Source organism: Hemiscyllium ocellatum, chromosome 5, assembly GCF_020745735.1.
Source record: "Hemiscyllium ocellatum isolate sHemOce1 chromosome 5, sHemOce1.pat.X.cur, whole genome shotgun sequence".
Classification (NCBI taxonomy): Eukaryota; Metazoa; Chordata; class Chondrichthyes; order Orectolobiformes; family Hemiscylliidae; genus Hemiscyllium; species Hemiscyllium ocellatum.
The window spans coordinates 56,557,024-56,581,185 of record NC_083405.1 but is presented as its reverse complement, the minus strand read 5'-3'; the positions used below and the strand labels follow the sequence as shown (position 1 = coordinate 56,581,185).

At 39.8% G+C, this 24,162-nt stretch overlaps 1 protein-coding gene across 2 annotated transcripts in view; it reads left to right on the top strand.

The window, feature by feature from the left end:
- The window catches only part of casd1 (CAS1 domain containing 1), a 113,156-nt gene that overhangs the window by 52,731 nt on the left and 36,263 nt on the right, over positions 1 to 24,162 (top strand). The window contains exons 5-10 of one of the 2 annotated variants that reach the window (XM_060824775.1): positions 2,225 to 2,269; positions 3,544 to 3,606; positions 12,377 to 12,421; positions 12,510 to 12,633; positions 12,734 to 12,948; positions 23,504 to 23,920. In XM_060824775.1, coding sequence (XP_060680758.1) covers positions 2,225 to 2,269; positions 3,544 to 3,606; positions 12,377 to 12,421; positions 12,510 to 12,633; positions 12,734 to 12,948; positions 23,504 to 23,920 — 909 coding nt within the window. Of the gene's footprint in view, positions 1 to 2,224; positions 2,270 to 3,543; positions 3,607 to 12,376; positions 12,422 to 12,509; positions 12,634 to 12,714; positions 12,949 to 23,503; positions 23,921 to 24,162 lie in introns of those variants that run through there. The other variant, XM_060824776.1, reaches the window with a different exon arrangement.

Below are 24,162 nucleotides of genomic sequence, written 5' to 3'. Positions count from 1 at the left end.
TGCCTCGTGCTCCCACGAGGAGGTTGAACAGTTCATCCACTTTACCAACATCTTCCACCCCGACCTCAAATTCACCTGGACCGTCTCGGACTCCTCCTTCCTATTCCTAGACCTTTCCATTTCTATCTCGGGCGACCGAATCAACACTGACATCTACTATAAACCAACTGACTCCCACAGCTACCTAGACGACACCTCCTCCCACCCTGCCCCGTGTAAAAACGCCATCCCATATTCCCAATTCCTTCATCTCCGCCTCATCTGCTCCCAGGAGGACCAGTGCCAATACCGTACAGCCCAGATGGCCGCCTCCTTCAAGGATCGCAGATTCCCCCCAGATGTGATCGTCGATGCCCTCCACCGCATCTCCTCCACTTCCCGCTCTTCCGCCCTTGAGCCCCGCCCCTCCAACTGCCACCAGGACAGAACCCCACTGGTTCTCACCTACCACCCCACCAACTTCCACATACAGCGTATCATCCACCGTCATTTCCGCCACCTCCAAACGGACCCCACCACCAGAGAGATATTTCCCTCCCCTCCCCATCAGCATTCCAAAAAGGCCACTCCCTCCGTGACTTCCGCGTCAAGTCCACACCCCCATCAACCCAACCTCCACTCCCAGCACCTTCCCCTGCAACCGCAAGAAATGCAAAACTTGCGCCCACACCTCCTCCCTTACTTCTCTCCAAGGCCCCAAGGGATCTTTCCATATCCGCCACAAATTCACCTGCACCTCTACACACATCACCTATTGCATCCGCTGCACCCGATGTGGCCTTCTCTATATTGGGGAGACAGGCCGCCTACTTGCGGAACGTTTCTGGGACACCCGGACCAACCAACCCAATCACCCCGTGGCTCAACACTTCAACTCCCCCTCCCACTCCACCAAGGACGTGCAGGTCCTTGGACTCCTCCATCGCCAGACCATAACAACACGACAGTTGGAGGAAGAGCGCCTCATCTCCCGCCTGGGAACCCTCCAACCACAAGGGATGAACTCAGATTTCTCCAGTTTCCTCATTTCCCCTCCCCCCACCTTGTCTCAGTCAAATCCCTCGAACTCAGCACCGCCTTCCTAACCTGCAATTTTCTTCTCCGCCCCCACCCCATTCCGGCCTATCACCCTCACCTTGACCTCCTTCCACCTATCGCATCTCCATCCCCCCCCCCCCCCCAATGGCCCTCCTCCCTACCTTTTATCTTAGCCTGCTGGACACACTTTCCTCATTCCTGAAGAAGGGCTTATGCCCGGTACGTCGAATCTCCTGCTCCTTGGATGTTGCCTGACCACCTGCGCTTTTCCAGCAACACATTTTCAGCTTTTTCCTGACACTCACCCATCTATCTAACTAATCCTGCTGGGTGATAACTAACCTAAATTTACTAGCCATCTCCCTCTGTACCTTAATTGTTGCCTTAATAACATTAAGCCTAAAAAGGATGTTTCAATAACACCTTATATATAAAATAGACTACCTTTCATTACCTATTGAAAATAATGTTAAAATGGAAAACATTTTTTAAAACATATATATCAAACATTTAAAACTTAAATAAAATCAACCACTTAGCTGATTAACCTAATATAAACAATTATTCTTCAATAAATTCTTCCAAAAAAACTTCTCCAGAGCTGACCATGTGTAGGACTATCCGCAATGAAAACGTTAGTCTTTATTTTAAGAAAAACAGTTCAGTTTTTCAAAAAAAAATTTGCAATGTTAAAAAGAACCTTCTAAAACACAGGTCTTTTGTTTCTGAATTAAGAACTTTAAAAAAAAGTCAACTGTAAACTGTAGGCCTTTCAAAAGCTTATTTTTAAAAACATCTGTTAAAAGTTGTTTTTTTTCTGTTTATTAATAAAACAAAGAGGAAAATGTCTTATTAAATTATAATGGCTATAATAACTTTTCAGAAAACCTGTAGTAAATCTTTAAGCCTGCAATCCGAGGAGCAGTTGCAATATCCACGCTGCTCCTTGTTGGTGTTGTCTTATTTCCATAACTAATAAAACACGTCGTTATTGAAAGTTTAAGGTTTGAATCCCAGTTCCTCCAGGAAAACGTGTAAAAATAGTGCAGTTGTTTCAATTGGAGAATGTTTGAGAATTTTAAATATGTGTGAATTTTGTGTTGATTGTAAGCAAGCAGCAAAACTTAAAGCATGACCTGCTTTTAAGATAATATTAATTTGATTAAACAATGTGCTTAATTTACAGCATGAAAACATTTCCTTTGAAGATAGAAGCACTTCGTTGAAAGTTGTAAGTTCTGCATTTCAAAAAATATTTTGGCATTATTTTTATTATAACTTGATAATTCTGTTTAATTGGGACAGCTGGATAATCATTTCTGCAAGTCATTAGTGTAAATAAAGCAAATACTGATGCAGTCTCAGCTGGCAACCTCAGAGTGGAATTTGCATTAGAGTTCGGATCATGTCAGTTAAAGTTTTTAAAAAAAAAAGAGAAGAAATAACTTTTGAAAATAATTAGGAAAGGTAAAGCTGACTTGTGGGCAGATCAAGAGTAGTTTAAAGTGTGGAAAAAAACTAATTATCTTAGGCAATAAAGTCAGGCTAAAGCAACATTATTCAAAGTCAGAAGTCACATGACATCAGACTATTTTTCCTATAGATTTATTTGAAATTACTGGCTTTCGGAGCACTGCTCCTTCGTCGAGTGATTTGGAGGGAAATACACAGGCACAGAATTTATGCCTGTGCGCTTCCCCCCACTTCAACTTTTGATTTCAAATACACGTGTGGGATTATAACCTGGTGTTGTGTGACTTATGACTTTGTCCACCCTAGTCCACCACTGGAACCAATGCAACAACGTTAACAATTATATAGTTAAATTATTTTACTTAATTAGTAACAACAAAAATTGCATAGCAGCTTATGAAAATATCTTTTTTGGATAGCCAGATTTGAGCCACAGTATATGGTATGTTTCACAGGCAGTTTGGAGATCCTTTCATACAAATGCCAATTCAGCATTAATCATTATACTCACGATGGGAGGTATAAAAGGCTAATTGGGGTGCTGAAAATAATATTGCTCACAAATTGGCTGTTTAAGTTATGAGCCATAATTCTCTGGTGTCTTTTAGAGTGTTATGAAAGCTAACCAGCAGCAATACCTTGTTTTTATTAAAAACTGAGACTTTTTGCTGCACTTTACACAACATCAATAAAATATATATTTATTGTGGCTGTGTATTCTGTAAGTGCAAGTTAAGTCTTTCCTAACCTCTGACAGGAGGCGGTGTAGGAGCTGCAGCTGATATTATTCCTAAACTGGGAGCAAAAAGGGAAAAGAAAATGAGATGTTTGGACACTGTCAAAATGAGAGACAATAGAAGGCTTAGTTGTGATAGTCCAATAGCTTTCCACTTTCTTTGCTCGTGACTTGATTCAATTTTAATAAACGTCAGCTTTGTTTCTATCTTTGTTAATCTCAACTGTCCAAATAAATTTAAGAAATTAAAATCTCTCAACTTCTGTTTGGTATTTTCACTTTGTTTTGAACTGCAGGATTTTTTGTGGTACCCTGAAGTAAACAACTCCATGAAGGATTGTTTTAAAGCTTGGAATGAGGTATGTATGATAAAATACCCTTTAATATGTAGGGTAGTATGGTGGTTTAATGGTTAGCACTGCTTCCTCTCAGCACCAGGGACTCTGGTTCAATTCCAGCCTCGGGTGACTGTCTTTGTGGAGTTTGCACATCCTCCCCGCATCTTCATGGATTTCCTCTGGGTGCTCTGGTTTCCTCTCTCAGTCCAAAGATGTGCAAGTTAGGTGAATTGGCTATGCTAAATTGCCTAAAGTGTTTAGGAATTTCTAAGTTCGGCGCAGTAGTTAAGGGTAAACATAGAGTAATAGGACAGAGGAATGGGTCACTCTTCGAAGGATTGGTGTGAACTTGTTGGGCTAAATGGCCTGTTTCCACACTGTAGGGATTCTATGACTATTGACAAGTAATGGGGGAAATTATTTTGCAAATATGGTCACAACCTTTGATACTACTGGAGAAGAAGGGTAACAATTTTGTTGGCACATTGATTCGATTTGGCCAAGGCTTTCTTCAAGGCACCACAGAAGAATCTCTGTTTTCAGAGAATGGATCTCTCCATATGAATGTGTTTTCATAGGTTTCCATGAAAACTGAGTTTTTGAAAGTATGAAGTTATGATTCATTTCATTATGGACCAGTCCAAACTCCCTTCAAATATTATCAAGGAGAGACCCTAAATTTTATCTTATTTAAAGATAAGTGTAAGATCCTGTGTTCCAGATATAATTCAATTAGTCACACTAATTTGGCTTTAAGTCAAAAGCACTAATTTCTTATATCCAGCTCAAATACAAACAAAAGAAAGAAGAATTGGTATAACTTTAACTCTATTGGAAAGCTTAACAGAATATTAGATTATTTAACTTCTAAACAGCAACTGTTCCAATATAATAACATCCCATAAACATCCCCTTTGCAAAGTCAAATTCAGTAAAATAGATTATCTCACATACGATGTTTCTCCAGTCCAGGAGAAAACAAAATTCTAGTGGAGGGAAAGCTCCAACTTTTTGCTGTGGCGGATAGAGATGAAACAGCTTCCACAGCCAACTTCAAAACCCCAACTACTACTGATGCCCTGGTTCTGTGGGAGCCTGACTACAGCCTTTCATGCTGCTTCCATTGTTCTAATTTTCTTTAGAAGAAGTGCCAGGAGGATCTCAAGCTGTTAACTTTATTGGCTTGAATGTTCCAACTTGATACCTCTGGATCAAAATCTCTCTTTTGAAAGAAAAGCACAAAATACCTTAAGCACATAGTACCACAAGTACGATAAATACAATACCAAAATAACATTAAAGCCATAGTATCATCACAATACTCCATGTATATTTTCAATTCATACATAATATATTCATGATTGAATCTGCAGTTGTGTATAAGGATTTCCTTACCTTGCTGTGCCTCAATCTGTGCTCCAGTTTCTTTTGGAATGAAGCAGTCTAATGAGCTCTATGTCCTACAAACTGAGACATTGTCAATGGGTTTCAACCATGTCAGTAACAAGCCTACTTTCTTTCATTAGTTAATGGACTCATTGGGATTAATATAGCTGCATATACCTAAAGATTGCTTTATCGGCAGTCTTGTGAAAAGATGACAGCCGTTTGCTAACTTTTTAACCTTAGCACAGAAATAGAATCCAGTATTACTATTCTGTCAGACAATGACCATCCAGGTCAGATCATTGAGTGTTACCTGGTGAACAGATTTGGAAATTTGGTTTTGGACTGAAAAATGCCTGGTCTGCTTTAATCACCCTGGAAGGGTCAGATATGTCAAAAATTTGAATGACCGTTTTAAAAGAAAAGCCATTTCATGCTGCTTCAATGCAACGAGTAATTAATATAATGATGCCACCAATCCAGAAAGATATTCTCACCATGAAGCAATTGAGCAGTGTCATGTGTGAACTTCAGGACCAGTACAATGGCAATTACACAAATCATGTGCACCAATAATTGGATGATTAAAATCAAGCTATGCTCTTCCAACTGTTTATGATGAGCAGAATGCATACTACATTTTACCCGCCAAAACCAAAACAATAAATTCTTACATACTGTAATACTCGTGTAAAAGTCAAATTTTTTAGAGTATTTTTTAAGGTTCAGTTCATAGGGTCGACTATTATAGGGATGCTAGTTTTGAGGGGCTAAAATTCATGCTGCAGTTCGAAATACTGCGTTATTAGCAGAAGTCAATTTGATCGCTCAATTAATCCAAGGTAAAGAAGAAAAACACAATGAATTACGGTAAAGGTAACTACCAGATAAAAGCAAGAGAAAAAGGAATGAATTACTAATAGTAAATTTTATTTATACATACTAGTATGAAAATGTAATGTTAAAGATTCATCAAAATCCTGCAAAATCGCACTGTTCAATGTCGTCATTGCCTGGTATCATGGCACACTTGAAATGAAACATTTATTAAATTCTGAATATGGAAGTGTCTTGAATTTTCCCACTAAATTCTCCCATTTCCCTCCCACTTACTCTCATAAATAATGAGCCTCAGCAACATTAACAGATTTGTCAAAGAATTAAAGATCTATGTAGCTAATATGTCTCACTTTTATTCCGATATAATGGCACATTAAAATGATGAATTTTTTAACAATGTTAACTTCTGGATGTATAGTGAACAAAGTGCAATTAGTACTGAGAGACTTGGTGCCGTTCTGAATGAATCAAAACGTGCTGTAGTAAACCAAGTGAGCAAAGTAGAGTTTTGAATGAATAGAGACACAATATAGTAAACCAAGTGATGAGAAGAGTTACCAATATTAAAGAGTGCAATTTTGTTTAAGGTGGGTTAATGGATAAATGCGGTTTCCTTTGTAAGAGATTTATAATGTGATATAGTAGGGTCCACTTTAACACACGATATACGGTAAATACAAGATTTTTTTACCCAAAACTAATCGGTCTACTTTTACATGAGATGAACTTTACACAAGTATATACGGTAAGATCAACTGTTGGGCAATACTTAATAAACAATTATCAGTAGCTACAATAATTATCTATTATTTAAGATATTCACATGAGCTCATACTGTATCTCCTGTGCTTTCCAGAAGTAACTTATGTGCATACACAAGGACATGTCTCTTAACAAAATAAATCTCTTCAAGCCTTACAGTTTGTTACAATTATTTACATGCCGGGGACTGTTACTTCCCTATTACTTTATTCATGGCGATACCTTGGACAATCAGAATCACCTTGCCAAGTAAATCAGCCTTCTTTCTTCCTATAGTATAAATTGTTGTGATAATTTAGAATTTGACATTCTTCTGTTTGGTATTATTACTGCAAGACAAAAAGCTTCAAAATCTCTTTTCAGCAATGTTTAAGTTTTATACTACCAAGCAATAGATTTAAGACTTGAAGAATTAATAATTGACTAGCTAATCAATGTGAAATTCATTTCATACTGCAATTTGCTTCATTGCTGTTAAATTCTTTTTAGTGATACAAAAACGTGCACTTTCAATTGATTAGCATCACAAATGAAATCTTTCACGTTAATACTGGATTATAATTTATTTCTCTTGATTAGTATATTCTCCTATTTCTATGCTTCTACAATTCACTTGGACCTCACAAATACCATCATTTTCTGAAATGGTTTATCCATTCAAGCCTTCTCAGTCACTTCCTGGTGTGTTGCTCCATCTTCAGTTTTCTCCTATTAGAACATAGAACATAGAAAGATACAGCGCAGTACAGGCCCTTCGGCCCTCGATGTTGCGCCGACCGAATCCTACCTAACCTACACTAGCCCAATAACTTCCAAATGCCTATCCAATGCCCGCTTAAATGACCATAAAGAAGGAGAGTTCACCACTGCTACTGGCAGGGCATTCCATGAACTCTCAACCCGCTGTGTAAAGAATCTACCCCTAACATCTGTCCTATACCTACCACCCCTTAATTTAAAGCTGTGTCCCCTAGTAACACCTGACGCCATTAGCGGTAAAAGGTTCTCAGTGTCGACCCTATCTAAACCCCTAATCATCTTATACACCTCTATCAAATCTCCCCTAAACCTTCTCTTCTCCAATGAGAACAGCCCCAAGTGCCTCAGCCTTTCCTCATAAGATTTTCCTACCATTCCAGGCAACATCCTGGTAAACCTCCTCTGCACTCGTTCCAATGCCTCCACATCCTTCCTATAGTATGGCGACCAAAACTGCACACAATACTCCAGATGAGGCCGCACCAGAATCTTATACAACTGCAACATGACCTCAGGACTCCGGAACTCAATTCCTCTACCAATAAAGCCCAGTACACCATATGCCTTCCTCACAGCACTATTTACCTGGGTGGCAACTTTCAGAGATCTGTGTACATGGACACCAAGATCCCTCTGCTCATCCACACTACCAAGTAGCCTACCAGTAGCCCAGTATTCATTAACCATATGTTATATGTCATTATTGCAAATATTGCAACATTTTTCACTTTGAGTATGTCTGATTCCATCATCATTGACTCCAGGCTATGTTATTAGACTAGGTAAGATGTCAAGTCCAAACTCTTTGCAGGATTAATGCAATTATATATTGCACCACTCTGCACTGAAGTCATCTTGACTTGTATTTGTTGGTTATACTCTTGACTCCTGGGAAAACCAATGAATTACTCCCTCCATATTTTTGTTTGACCCTGGCCTGAACTTTACTCCTCCATCTGAATTTGTAGCAGAACTACTCTAATATCAACTCTAATTTTGGAGAAACGGCAGAGGCATGGGATTGAGGGTGATTTAGCAGTTTGGATTAGAAATTGGTTTTCTGAAAGAAGGCAGCGAGTGGTGGTTGATAGAAAATATTCAGCCTGGAGTCCACAAGTGTGCCCACAAGGATCTGTTTTGGGACCACTTGTTTGTCATTTATAAAAATGACTTCGCAGATATATGTGGATGTATTAGTAAATTTGCAGATGACACTAAAGTCGGTGGAGTAGTGGACAGTTTGGAAGAATGTTGCAGGGGGACTTGGATAAACTGCAGAATTGGGCTGAAAGGTGGCAAATGGATATCGATGCAGCTAAATGTGAGGAGATGCACTTTGGGAAGAATTACAGGAAGAAAGATTCTTGGAAGTGTGGATGTGCAGAAGGATCTCAGAGTCCATGTACACAGTTCCCTGAAAGTTGCCACCCGGGTTGATAGTGCTGTTAAGAAGGCATATGGATTATTAGGTTTCATTGGTAGAGGGGTTGAGTTCTGGAACCATAATATCATGCTGCAACTATACAAAACACGAATGCGGATGCACTTGGAATATTGTGTACAGTTCTGGTCACCATATTTCGGGAAGGATGTGGAAGCATTGGAAAAGGTGCAGAGAAGATTTACCAGGATGTTGCCTGCCCTGGAGGGAAGGTCTAATGAGGAAAGGCCAAGAGACATGGGTCTGTTCTCATTGGCAAGAAGAAGGCTAAGAGGGGATTTGAGAGAGATGTACAAAATGATTAGAGGATTAGATAGGCTAGACAGCAAAAGTCTTTTTCCTGGGATGATGATGTACGACGGGGCATAACTACAAATTGAGGGGTGATAAATTTAAGACAGATGTCAGAGGCAGGTTCTTTATTCGGAGTGGTAAGGGCGTGGAATGCCCTACCTGCCAGTGTAGTTAACTCAGCCATATTAGGGAGATTTAAACAAAGCTTGGATAAGCACATGGATGATAATGGGATAGTGTAGGGGGGTCGAGCTCAGAATAGTTCACAGGTCGGTGCAACATCGAGGGCCGAAGGGCCTGTTCTGCACTGTATTATTCTATGTTCTATATTCTATCACCGGCTTATATCTCAATCTTATTTTCATTGCTACCTACACTTTCATTAAGGGTTTGTTTTCTTAACTGTACTTTAAACTTTTCTGCTTGACTTAATCTAGTCTTCTGTTAAAGTTCTTGTATACATGCCAAACATCTTAACAACTTCTTGAGCCCCAGAAAATTGATTTCATGATCTTTGTTTTCCTTTTCAACTTTCTCAAATATTGGCTCACCGCATCTGAGAAGTATTCCCCAGCTCTGTTGCTTTTATGGTATCATGATTCCTTATCTCTATCTTCCGTCTTCTCAACTACATTACTGGGATCATCTCTCTCACCTCAAAATCCTTCTGTTCCCATTGAATGTCTGCCCCTAGCTTCTGTGATGTTCTTTTATGGTTAGATCATAGAATTATAATGGTTATAGCATAGAAGGAGACTATACAGCCTGACATATCCATGTTGACATTCTGCAAAAAAAAATTCCCACATTCACACCCTTTTCCCAAAGTTGTAGATGTTCTGTCTTTGAGATACCTATCCAACTCCTTTTTGAAAATCACAATTTAATCTGTTCACACCCAATTCTAACATATTCTAGTTCCTAATAACTTCTCTGCATAGTAAATATTTTCTTATGTCCCTTTTTGAATATCTGCTGTTTCCTGGTTTGATATGTTTCTAGCAATGAGAGCAGTTCTATCTAGACTGCAATGATTTTGAGCACCTCTTTGTTTAATCTAAATGGTGCCATTCACAGGTGTAAATGTTGAGAATTTTGTTGTGTCCAGACTTTGTCAAAACTTTTTGTATCTATATAATTCATTCAAAATTGGGAGGGATCATATATACCTGTGAAATTAAAAATATTGTTCTTGAGAAACTATTGTATCATGCGTAAACAATATGTTGAGGGAGAAATGTTCCATGGCATTGCTTATGAGTAAATGAAAACCAATTTTAAAAAAGCCATATTATGTTCAACACCTTTAAAAGCCTTTTATTCTTCCTTGATCTTAAATTTACTTCTGATCAATCAGACTGTGCAATTGCCTCCTCACCTCTCGGCAAGTACCTTTCCACCTTCTCTAACTATTGGATGGTCCAAGTGTGTTCTATTTCAGGAGGATAGCGTTTGAAGGATAGAACTGGAATCAATCTTTTCTCACTTTGACTGTAAATTCAAGTGAACATTCTACATGCACAGGCAAACTGTGATCGTTGGGTTGTGCTAAATCAATGTCCATTAGCCTGCATATTACTAAACATTAATATATATTTTATTAATATATGGTTGACATGAATCCCTCAGACATTGATATTCATTCTAACCTTCAGTGTTTATGCTGATTACAAACAAATCTATCACTTGACCAATTTTCTGATGCTTGCAAGCACTTCAATGTTTAGATTTCTTGTATGATGTATTCATAGTGAACTGTCACCATTTCTTCAGTGTGCATTGAGGAAATCAGAGTAATTGTTTTTGCCATCTCTCCTCATCCATCACTTTCCACTGATTTACTTTACTTCACATTCTCTCATTGAAATGCTGCCATTCCTTGGCAGTTTCCACTTGTGCCTGAATGTTACCCAGCTCTATCCTGCCACTGTTTCTCGATCCTCACCATTGTCACTGAATAATCATATTGCTTGACCATTGTCCAGTACTGAATGAGCTTAACTTCTCCAACTAAATACCTGATAGATTGAAGCTCTTGTTTTTGAATGCTGCTTCAAAGCTTTGTGCCTCCCAAATTTATGTCCACGTGACTCCATCTTAATAGCTCAGACTTTGAGACACCAAAGTGAAGCTGAGGAAGGTTTGTGTGAGTGTTTAACTAAAGATTGGGGAGATAGTCAGCAAGCTGGTGATTAAAAAACATTATGCGCTCTTATTACTATAAACAGGTATATGCTAATTTGTTATTTGTCATATTGAATTCTACCAGATAGTTTATTACTTATTTGTTCATCTTCCTAGAAATCACGAAGCTCAACTTATCTGTTCTTTTGCTGCCCTTTATGCATTCCACATGGACTGCCTGTAGTCGATCTGTCATTAATTTTATCCTGTATCCCCCTCTGTAACATTTTCTGTCAATCTTTCAATGATGTCTACCATCTGCCATATGATATGATCAAAACGCTGTAAGTTCCTTTCTCTGTGCGTTTTTCTCCTCTCTTCAACTGTTTTCCAGTGCTTGCTTACTAGCCTTTGTTTGTATAGGATATGTGGAGCATCCTCCGACATCTTGAATGCATTCATCTTATCAATAGACTCTTTGTTGCTTGTACTCCATCATTTGTTCAAGTTAGCTATGGGAAGCGCAGTTCATATTCTGAACTTTGTGCCTGGAAGTCAACAAATTTAGTACTACCAGGCTACATCTTTTTATCCGAATAAGAGTGAAAAGTGTGAATACCTCTTTTATTTACCATTTCAGTAGCTTCAAAAATAATTTTAATTTAGTTTAATATCTTCGATCATGACTCGCTTATTGTTTCTCCCTTGTTATATTTTTCCTCACTGTTGTGGTCCTCATCATCTACTATGACTACTAGGAACAGCTGGTCGTGGCATTTAGTAGCTAGTTGGTGTTGATTAGATTAGATTCCCTACAGTGTGGATACAGGCCCTTCGGCCCAACCAGTCCACACCAACCCTCCGAAGAGTAACCCACCCCCGTCTGACTAATGCACCTAGCACTATGGGCAATTTAACATGGCCAATTCACCTGACCTGCACATCTTTGGACTGTGGGAGGAAACCGTAGCACCGGGAGGAACCCCACATAGACACAGGAAGAATGTGCAAACTCCACGCAGTCGCACAAGGCTGGAATCGACCCTGAGACCCTGGTGCTGTGAGGCAGCAGTGCTAATCACTGAGCCACTGTGCTGCCTTAATTGTACTATAATTTTCTTTTCATTTTCAGCAAGGATGTCTGCTAACTTATGACAAAAATTTAACTATCAATTTTCTTCACAGGGTGCTCATCTCAAACCCCACCTTATTGTGGTTGGTGCTGCCACAGTAAGTTAATTTTCTTTAAATTGAGGTTGGGATATTTTGTAGATTTCCTCATCAGATTTGCATTTAAAACATGTTTGTTTGTTTATAGTGGTCAATTAAGATACATAATGGGAGTATGGAAGCTCTCACCCAGTATAAAACCAACCTTACATTAATTACACCTCTTCTGGAGAAGTTAGCAGAAACTAATGACATCTATTGGGTCCTCCAAGGTAAAGCCATCCTTATTTTGTTAAATTATCCTAAACTTTGTACATTCTGTAAATTCTGAGATTTTAATTTGACTTGTGAAGTCAATTTTATATTTTTTAGATCCAGTTTATGAAGATTTGCTAAGTGAGAACAGAAAGATGATCACGAATCAGAGGATTGGTTTATACAATGATGTGACTTTAAGCGTTTTGAACAGCAGTACCAGAAATATGGCAGCCAAGGTCAAGATCCTCAGAGCTTCCAAATTAGTTGCAGAAGAAACTATTGCAGAATCTTTAGATGGCTTGCATTTACCTGAAACCACTCGAGACATAGTAGGTATCTTTAATACATTAAATATAAATGCATTCAAATGTTATTATAACTTGCAATTAGATGAAAATGCTACACGCCACTGGTTTTGGTTGCCTTTCATAGGAGGAAAACATAATGAATAAATTTGTGAGCAAATTCAGTTTTGAAGAGATTATTTGGGTATGACTACTCAGAATCTGTTGGTCAGTTGGAGCGAGAACAGATATTTTTAAATCTAGAATAGATTATTTTTTTCTAAATAAAAAGGAAATTGTCCAAAATAACTACTTGAAATAGAGGCTACGAATACTGAAATGAATAATTCACCTCCTGATAGCCAAAGCCTGTATACTGTCTACAAGGCACAATTCAGGAGTGTGATTAAATACTCCCCATTTCCCTAGATGGGTGCAGCTTCAGCAACACTAAAGAAGCTTGGTACCTTGCAAGAGAAAGTAACTCACTTGATTGCCACCACATCTATGAGCCTTCATTCCATCCACCACTGACATCCAGTAGCAGCAATGTGTAACATCTACTAAATGCATTGTAGAAATGCACTGATAATCCTTACGCATCACTTTCCAAACTACTGACAGCTACCATCTGGAAGGACAAGCACAGCAGATTCATGGGGTGACTACCATTTGTAATATTTTCTACAAGCCATTCACCATCCTGTTTTGGAAATATATCACTGTTTTTTCAGTGCCATAGGGAGAAAATATTGGAATTCTTTCCATAACTGCCTACAATGCACAGAATCTAGTAGTTCCAGAAGACAGCTTACCAACCTCCATCTTGAGGGCAAGTAGAAATGGGTAATAAATGTTGGCCCAATCAGTAGCACCCATACTGAATGAATTTTTAAAAAAAGGTAATTTTGCTGATAGGTGGTGCAAGATATTCATACCTGTAAACATTGATCAAGCAGTTATTGTTAATCGTAGAAAGGCTGTTGATCTTTGAGAGATAAGTGGTGTTGAGTTCAGGTTTGTGACTGTTTATGCCTTAGACTGTACTTAGCTCCATGCAAGGATGGAGTTGAGGATTTAGAAGACCCTCTAGGTGGAAATCAGCATTTGCAAGGTTATAAGGCCCATGTGATTCATGATGACTTAGAGATGGACTTTTTGAAAGGGAACAAGACATTACGATATCATTGAGAGATTGCCAGATATCCCTGAATCTTTCTATCAGAAACTTCCACAAGAATCTGGAGAAATAGCTGCCTCTAACGTTTTGTTGTCCTACATATTAAGTAGAGGAAATAATGGCTTTTCTGCAAAATGTGGTTAGGAACTTATGCTCAGATTGTAGAAATTGGATTTGTAAGAATTTCATCAAGGTTGGATGTTTACCTTGCTTGGTTAGAGAAAGGAGTCTCTGATTGTTCCTACACAGTGAAAGTCACTTTAAGGCTTAAAAAGTTAGTTATCAAGTTGAGAAAGAAGAATACTGTCAGGAACAGAGTTTTTTTTCACACTCATCCTGAAAGATCATTGTCCACTTGATATACAGTAAAAAGCTTAACCAAAAAAGGGCATTTTCTGTTCTGGAATTCAGCATCACTGTTGACTATTAAATAGTGTTTTAGACTGTTGGCTTTAGTTTGCTAGTTCTGTTAACATCTTAACTTGAAATCTTGTGTGATCCTTCCTGTCAGCCACTAGAAATTCGAATATCTTTTTACAAATTATTGGTCTCTAGGCAAGCACAACATCTGTTTCGGGGCACTATTATCAAAGACCTTTGGAAAGTCCAGATAAATTGCACACCTGAATTTACAATTCCCTCCCAATTACCTCAGAAGCATTCATCAGATTTGTTGAAACATTAAATCAATGCTTTATTCATTGCATTTTTCTTTTCAAGATTTTATTCCATTCCCTTCTTTCAAAGTTTGGGAGAAGATTTGTATATCGGGTGCTCGTTGTTGTGGTTCTGTTCGCCGAGTTGGGAGTTTGTGTTGCAAACGTCTCGTCCCCTGTCTAGGTGACATCCACAGTGCTTGGGAGCCCAACCCGTGAAGCACTTGTGGTGTTTCCTCCGGCATTTATACTGGCTTGTCTCTGCCGCTTCCAGTTGTCAGTTCTTGGTGTCCGCTGCAGTGGCCAGTATATCGGGTCCAGATCGATGTGTTTGTTAATAGAATCTGTGGATGAGTGTCATGCCTCTAGGAATTCCCTGGCTGTTCTCTGTTTGGCTTGTCCTATAATAGTCATGTTGTCCCAGTCGAATTTATGTTGCTTGTCATCTGTGCGTGTGGCTACTAAGGATAGCTGGTCATGTCGTTTCGTGGCTAGTTGGTGTTCATGGATGCGGATCATTAGCTGTCTTCCTGTTTGTCCTGTGTTGGGGTGGTTGCTTTCATAGTTCAGGACTTGATCTGTGTGTGTGGCTTTCCTGTATACCTTTGTGTTGAATTCTCCGTTCGGTGTTCTCTGTGCCATCACGTCCAGGAATGGGAGCTCCCAACGAAGTTGCATCAGGACACTATTCAAAAGGATCACAACACACTGCAGTACACCAGAACTGCAAAAAGAGGAAGAAGAATACCTATACAAGGTATTCACCAAAAACGGATACCGCGCAATTTCATCAACAGATGCCGCAGGGAGAGACAACGGAACGAGGACATGCCGCAACCCAAAGGACTAGCCACATTACCATACATCAGGAGCATTTCCAAACTGACAGCCAGACTGCTGTGACCACTACGACTCATAACAGCACACAAAACAACAGCCACTCTCAGGCAACAACTGACCAGAACGAAGGACCCAATACCCAGAATGAGCAAAACCAATGTAGTATTCAAAATCCCATGCAAGGTCTGCACAAAACACTACATTGGACAAACAGGAAGACAGCTAACGATCCGCATCCATGAACACCAACTAGCCACGAAACGACACAACCAGCTATCCTTAGTAGACAAGCAACATGAATTCGACTGGGACAACACTACTATTATAGGACAAGCCAAACAGAGAACAGCCAAGGAATTCCTAGAGGCATGGCACTCATCCACAGATTCTATCAACAAACACATCGACCTGGACCCGATATTCCGGCCACTGCAGCGGACAGCTGGAACTGACAACCGGAAGCGGCAGGGACAAGCCACTATAAATGCTGGAGGCAACACCACAAAAGCGCTTCACGGGTTGGGCTCCCAAGCACTGAGGATGTCACCTAGAAAGGGGACGAAACGTTTGCAACACAAACTTCCAGCTCGGCGAACAGAACCACAACATTCCCTTCTTTGTTCAGAATTTCATTATTTTTGCTACCTTAAGGTATTATATCACCCTTCTTAGTTTGGAAATTGTGCCAGCTATCTGCTAGTTCTCTGACACTAGTCTTTTTCTGATTTAGTATCTTTAAAAGTAGTATTGCCTCGATGTATTCCTTGGAATCTTTTAAAATATGTATATGTAACCTAACTACATGAAATCTATCCTGTGAGTTTTAATTAATTCATTATGTCCTGTTTTAATTTTCAAATATTTAGTTGATTACTCCTCCCCACCCCCCATTCAATATCTAGTCTGTCTGTTACCTCCCTAGTAATTACCAAAACTACATATTTAATCATTCTGCTATCTCTTGCTCCTTGCCTCCAGTTTTGCTGTTCTTTCCTTTTTAATAATCCTCTTCCATTACATCGTTTTAGCTATAATGCACTCTTCTGCTCTTTACTTCTTTCCGAATCCCAGTATTGAATCTTTCCCATTGTTACCAAACAATATAAAACATAGTTGGCCATTTTATTTTATCAAATTATGTTCTGATTCCTTAAAAACAGCTCTTCTCTAGTCTATTAATCTGTTTTTTTAATCATACTTATGGCCTTCTATAGCATCTAGAGTTGTATTTTTATTGTAATTCCAATGCCCACAAATTCCCTCGGCTACTTTACCTGCTCAGATTCATTCTCCACTTATAGATCTAATAGTAAATGTTTGTTTTGAGCAAAAAAAAAGTTCTCTATACATAGGAGCTAGTTGGTTCTCTTATCTTCCTTCACCTGCCTCAGAGTAAATGAATCTTCTGTGATTATCCTGTTCCTTAATTAGTCTGCATATTTCTTTTTACACCTCCTTTTATTATTAAATGGTCTGGAAACTGAGCCTATTGGAGTAATTGATTCTAGTTATACTTTCTGTTTCTGTCTTGCTGATAGCTGCATCCCTTTTTTTACTGCTATTTTCATTAATTAGAATAGCTAATCTACTTGCCATTTTTTGCCTTTTTAAGTATGTTGTACCCTGCAATGTTTCTATTGTCATGTGCGAGGGTTTCCACTTAAGCCTGATGAGGTTCTCAAGTGACCAATTAATGTCCATGAAAGGGCTTCATTCTTACTGCTGCTGGTATTTACTCAAAGCATGGTAGACCTAGACCATGCAGGAAGTCCAGCTGCATGAGCTGGTTTCAGTTTAAGAAGGGTGGTCTTGACGACTCGGCAAGATGCCGGCGATTCTGTAGAACTGCTGTGGACAGCTCTGCCTAACAGCCAAGGCATACTGGTGTTTTTTTGTCATCCCTGGCCAACCTATGTAGTAGAATTGTTAGTTTAAAACCTTACAGAACACACATTTGTTAATATTTGGGAGTGGGAAAGATGTCAAAAGGAAAAAGCGAACAGCAGACTCCTGCAACATCTACAGCACTAGAGACTGCTGCTGCAGCAGCAGCACCCCCCCCCCCCCCCCCCCCCCCCCCGGACCTGACAGAGTCTCAGGAATTACCTGATGAAGAGACTTGACTTGAAAGTTGGGGCTGCGATTGAGGAGATCCATGGGGAGATTCGTGCCCAGGTCCAACCTATCGCATCCATGCTGCAGAAGCACAAGCAGGAGATCCAGGGCCTCGGGGAGAGGTTAGAGGAGGTGGAGGGTCGAACTGGAGTCCTCATCCAGTCAAATCCAGGTGCTGGAGCGAGAGGTGCGGGCCTTACGGGACCATATCGGCGACCTCGAAAATAGAGGTCGGAGGATAAATCTCCGAATTGTTGGGTTCCCTGAAGGTAGCAGCCAGTGAGCCTCTTTGAAAACTGGCTGCCGAAGTTTTTAGGCCTTCTCATCGAGTCCAGCAGGCTACAGTGCACAGGGTAGGGCTGGTGCAGCACCCCGCTCAGTCCTAGTGCACTTCCATTCATATAAGGACAAGCAAAAAGTCATAGAAGCTTCCAGATCCCTGGGAAAAGATCCAGAGGCACTGCTGTACAGGACTGTGCTTCATACAGGGCCATCTCTCTATTAAATTCAGATTTCAAGATTCTGTCCAAGATCCTCATGCTGTGATTGGAAAGGGTGTTGCCCCATATTATTAAAGAAGACCAGACAGGCTTTATAAGGGACCGTAGATCCTCTAATAATATTAGAAGGTTGCTGAATATGGTCCAAGTTTGTCAGCAACAGTATGGTCAGCAACAATCAATTCAGGGGTTGGTGATTCCCTTAGATGCAGAGAAAGCATTTGACAGGGTGGAATGCCCATATCTTTTTTACGTCTGAGAACAGTTTGCGTTGGGTGGACTCTTTGCTCGGTGGGTAGAGGTTTTATATCGCCACCCTCTGACCACGGTTGTCCCCAACAGGGTGAAGTCTGGGAATTTTAGGATTGGTAGGGCTAGTCGGCAAGGCTGCCCCCTCTCACCGTTGTTTACGTTGGTGATAGAGCAGCTGGCAGAAGCCATTCGTCAGAACATCCACATAACCGCGCAGGAAATGGGATCGAGGGCACACAAGATTACACTGTATGCGGATGATGTCCTTCTGTTTTTATCAAACCTGATGACCTCCGTTCCCCATTTGATACAATGTATCAATTTATTTGGGTCTGTTTCAGGATATAAGATTAACTTTGCCAAATCAGAGGCTCTGCCTTTGGGGAACCTTAAGGATGTGCCAGAAGTTGAAGCTGGCCCTAAGTTCCCTTTTAGGTAGTCACCGGCAGGGTTCCGATACCTAGGCATTTTTATTACCCCCAAGTTTGATCTGTTATTTCAGACGAAGTATGTTCACTTGCTTGACAATATTAGGCGAGATCTCCAGAGATGGGAGGCTTTTCCAATTTCATGGCTGGGCCGAATATCTCTCATTAAGATAAATGTTCTTTCTCGTTCGCTTTATCCCATGCATATGCTCCCTGTGATGTTTCCCAGGTCAATGCTGCAGAAGCTTACGGGTTGGTTTGGTTCCTTTGTCTGGCATCGTGGGCAGCCCCTCACGGAAGGGGAGGAGTTGATTTCTCAGACATCAGGAGGTATCAGTTGAGTTCCCTGCTCTCCTTTGTCTGTGATTGGGTAGGTAATGATCCAAACCCAATATGGCTGGATATCGAGGCCTCCCAGGCAAAGTGCCGTCTTATTAACCTGTTGTTCCTGGATAAGATGAGGACAGTTATGGAACATTCCGGAACCCCATTGTCATTAGTACAGTCAAGGCATGGAGGGCAATGCATCAGAGTGAGGGTTGTTTATCCAAGACTTACGCCTATAGTTGACATGCCAGGGATGATGGACTCAGGGTTCAAACTATGGGCAGCAAGAGGAGTTTCTAGTTTGGGAGACTTGTTTGAGGGGGAGGTTATGATGTCTTTTGAGCAACTGAGCCGCAAATATGAGTTGCCCAGCCGAGATCTTTTCCATTTTTTTCAGGTTAGGGATTTCATCCAGAAGAAGACTATACTTCTCACTAAGCCCTATAAGCCCGATATGGAGAGGTTGTTGCTATGTTCCACAAGCACACTTTCAGTTAATGTCCTCTATCGCCTGCTGAGTGGTAGGGCCTGGCAAGATATTAACCGGTTATGTGAAGTTTGGGAGCAAGAGTTGGGAGTGGAAATCTCTTTTGAAACATAGGAGAACATATGGGAGAACACTCAAAAGATCGTAATCTGTAATAGGACATGTGCTACGCAGTTAAAAGTTCTGCACAGGGCTCATCTGGTACCAGACCGTCTGGTGAAGTTTGAAAAAAAAAAGGCATCTTCATTGTGCCCCAAATGTAAAATCAGTGTAGGTACTCTTACCCATTGTTTCTGAACATGCCAGAGGCTCCGTGTTTATTGGGGCGCTGTGGCGGGACAGTTAGGGAGGGTATTGAGGACTGAAGTCAAAGTAGACCCGATATCTCTCCTCTTAGGTCTACCAAATTTACCATCTTTAGACGGGCATGGGGAACAAACTATTTAATATTCTTGCATACTGTGCACGGAAGAATATTCTGATGACTTGGGTGTGTGAGAACTTGCCGGGATGGCAGAAATTAATTATGGAGCACATTCCCTTGGACCTTTTTACAAACATGGTGCACCACACAACAGACAATTTTCAGAAGACATGGCAGCCCTACTTGAGTTATTTGAATATAGATTTGCCAGTTATCTTAACTGGGGCATTTGTTTAACCAGGATGATTAGATTTGTCAAGCCCTGGGCCCTGGAGGGGGTCTCCTGAGTTAATTCTGGAATGTATACAATACTCCCGTTCCTTTGTTTGGAAGCTTTGCGCCAAGCATAGCTGTCCTGTATTTTGAGGGTTTTTTTTTTTTTTTTTTGGCTTTTCTTTCTTTTTTTGGTGTTGCCTTGCACGGTGTTAGGGTTTGCTTTGTATTATAGGTTGGTAGTTAGTAGATAGTAGTTGTATTGTAATTCGTGTTTTTATTTCTTTTTATTATATTGATACTTTGTTTTTTTTAATAATTTGAAATGTTAAAAAAATTTGCTAATAAACGTATTTACAAAAAGAAAAAAAAAGAAGGGTGGTCTATTTTGGGGACCCCAGGTCTATCCAAGGCAGTTGCCAGACCTCCACCTGAAATCCATCAAACCTTTACTGAGACCTCGATCATAGATGTGGCTGAGTCCTTGTTGTAGTCTCAGCAGTGGACATGTGCCTGGCAATGCTAGTACTATAGAACTACTGACCAAATGATTAGCTGACCTTTCAAGCTGCCAACAAACACTTATTGTGTGATCCGTGCACCTTTTGTCAAACCTGCTCTGCTGTATTATAATCTTGCTTCATTTATTTTAGTTGAAGTCTTTATTCACTGATGGTAATTATTATCAAATAACTTAACTTAATTGCAACACTTGTACTTCCTTGTTTTGAGTTTATACTACCCTAGTTTTGAGAGGGAGAAAACTTAAAGCACATCTACCAGCTTGAAGAATTTAGATTGCCTGGATTTCATCTGCTTTTCTCAAACCATATTTTGTAAAAGATCAAAGCAACACCCTTTGTCTTGTTTCACTCTGACTTATTCTGTTACTCCCAAATTCCCTGATGTAAGAAAATACCTGTCAGAGTGCACTCTGTCAAGCTGGACTTCATATGTAAAAAAAACCCTCCTATACAGTCAGTTCAGCTGTAACGTAGTTCTGTTCTCATGCAATCCCACGTTACAAGAAAATTTTATGATAGTATCACCATTTAAACTAATGGGACTGGAATATAACCAATACACACTTTAAACGTTTGCACTTTAGAAACAGTGTCCCCAATTTGTCAATCGTGTTACAGCGAATTTGCAATAAAGGAACTCCCATTATAGCAGAATGACCTGTATTTATAACAAATATTCCAAGATCTGAACTGCTTTAGAAGGTTTGCCTGTCTGGTGGCATTTTTGGAAAGAGAAGCAGAGTTAATATTTCAAATCCAATCTGCTCTGAAAAAAAGTCATATTGGACTCAACGTTAACTACGTTTCTGTCTTAGTTTGTGAGAAGATTTGTAGCTCGGGTGCTCGTTGTTGTGGTTCTGTTCGCCGAGCTGGGAATTTGTGTTGCAGACGTTTTGTCCCCTGTCTACATGACATCCTCAGTGCTTGGGAGCCTCCTGTGAAGCGCTTCTGTGATATATCGGTATATCGGTATATTTCCATTTTCGGAAAGATAATGGAACGAGGACATGCCGCAACCCAAAGGTCTAGCCACACTACCAATACATCAAGAGCATTTCCGAACCGACAGCCAGACTACTGTGACCACTAGGACTCCTAACAGTACACAAACCAACAGCCACTCTCGGACAACAACTCACCAGGACAAAGGACCCGATGCCTAGCATGAGCAAAACCAACGTAGTGTACAAAACCCCATGCAAGGATTGCACAAAACACTACATAGGACAAACAGGAAGACAGCTAACTATCCACATCCATGAACACCAACTAGCCACGAAACTACACGACCAGCTATCCTTAGTAGCCACACGCACAGATGACAAGCAACATCAATTCAACTGGGACAACACTATTAGGAAAAGCCAAACAGAGAACAGCCAGGGAATTCCTAGAGGCATGGCACTCATCCACAGATTCAATCAATAAGCACATCGACCTGGACCCAATATACCGACCACTGCAACGGATAGCTGGAACTGACAACCGGAAGCGGCAGATTCAAACCACTATAAATGCCGGAGGAAACATTACAGAAGCGCTTCACAGGAGGCTCCCAAGCACTGAGGATGTCACCTAGACAGGGGACGAAACGTCTGCAACACAAATTCCCAGCTCGGCGAATAGAACCACTACAACATTTCTCTCTTCTCAGTTGCTGAATTTCTCTATCATTTGTTTTCACTTCAGATCTCCAAGATCCATGGTACTTTGCTTTTGTTGCAAAAACCTGAGAGTTCTGAATGATCATATAATTGTCAATAATCAGTCACCTAATTTACCAATTCTGCAGATACCACTGGCATTTATTGCTGGCATAGGTAGAAATAACTTTCACCAACCTGCTGCCACTTTCCAGTTCTTCCGGGTTCAACTAGAGGTTGTGACTAACAATATCAGATTTTGTTTGATACCTATCCAAAATCAATCTGTTAGGCTTGTTGGCTTTCTTTTCAGGTTTTTGAGGCAATCCAGTTTTAATGTTGATAATCTGCTGTGCTATACTGATACTTGCTGTTTTTTTTTTAAAGCTGTTATTTTTAAAGCTGTTAATTCAGTTTGTAGTTTATATCCAAAGCGAGATAATATGTTAATAGCTTATTTTGAAAATGAGAAAGGGACTTGTGACAATTCAGTGTGTTCGTTATAGTCGCAAAGATTTTTGATTATCATTTGGTCAAGTATGCCACATTGCTATTCAGAGATGAAAGTTCATTTGCAAGAGTAACTTTTTATGCCAGATATGAAAGAATTATCTCAGGAATTATTAAAAGTATGACACTGTTAACAACTAATTCATTTGCTTTTTAATGTTTGGTCTGAACAAATACTGCTGATTATGCCTTAAAGTTTTTCATAATCTTAAGATCTTTAAGTAACAGGATCGTGCTATATGGTGTCAAGGAGTTTTAAGTACTAAGGGAAATAAGAGCTTGTGGATAGTGCAGGAAGGTGCAGTTGAGTTAGACGATCTGCCATGATCTTAAATAATGAAGTATGAAAGGCCTACTCCACTTCCTATTTCTTAAGCTTGTTTTTTTTTAAATGAGATGGATACCTAGTATGGAGTATTTTGAAAATTTAAAGGTATTGAACTTTGATTTTTCATTGAACATTTCAACTGAATATTTAAAATCATATTTTTTCTTTCTCAGAACGCTATGATTCTCTTGAATTCCTACTGCAACAGGATTGTGAAGCCCATTGATGGTTCATGTTGTCTTCCCCGATCTCCCCTTTCTCTAATTCAGAAGTTGACTGGCTGCTTTTTCATCATTTGTATTATAAGCTTCATAGTTGTCACTTACTTTTGTCATAATTGGTGGAAGAATAAGCCTAGTACTGATGTTGAGAGTGGAGAAGAGAAGAAACCTGCTACTGCTTCACTGTCCAATTCCGAAAAGCTGCTGTTGTCCCTTTCTAAATTAGGCCTGATCATGGGCTATTTCTATCTTTGTGATAGAGCTGATCTGTTCATGAAAGAGCAGAAATATTACACACATTCAACGTTCTTCATACCACTGGTATATATTATTGTGCTGGGAGTTTTCTATTATGATAATACGAAAGAGGTATGTTTTAAACTTTTGTGTCACTGTCATTTTGCAACATGCTTCGGCGTTTATAACAGATTTCTGTAGTTTAGTTTGAAATGGCACTTGTTTACACAGCCTCCTAATGCTACTTTATATAATATGAACCTTGCAGAAATACTTGTATGAAATATCAAAAATGTATTCTCAGACCTGTATGGTGTTTTTCACTTTGTAAAATCTGAACGTCAGATTTTATTTTGGACTATGGTTAGTTTGTA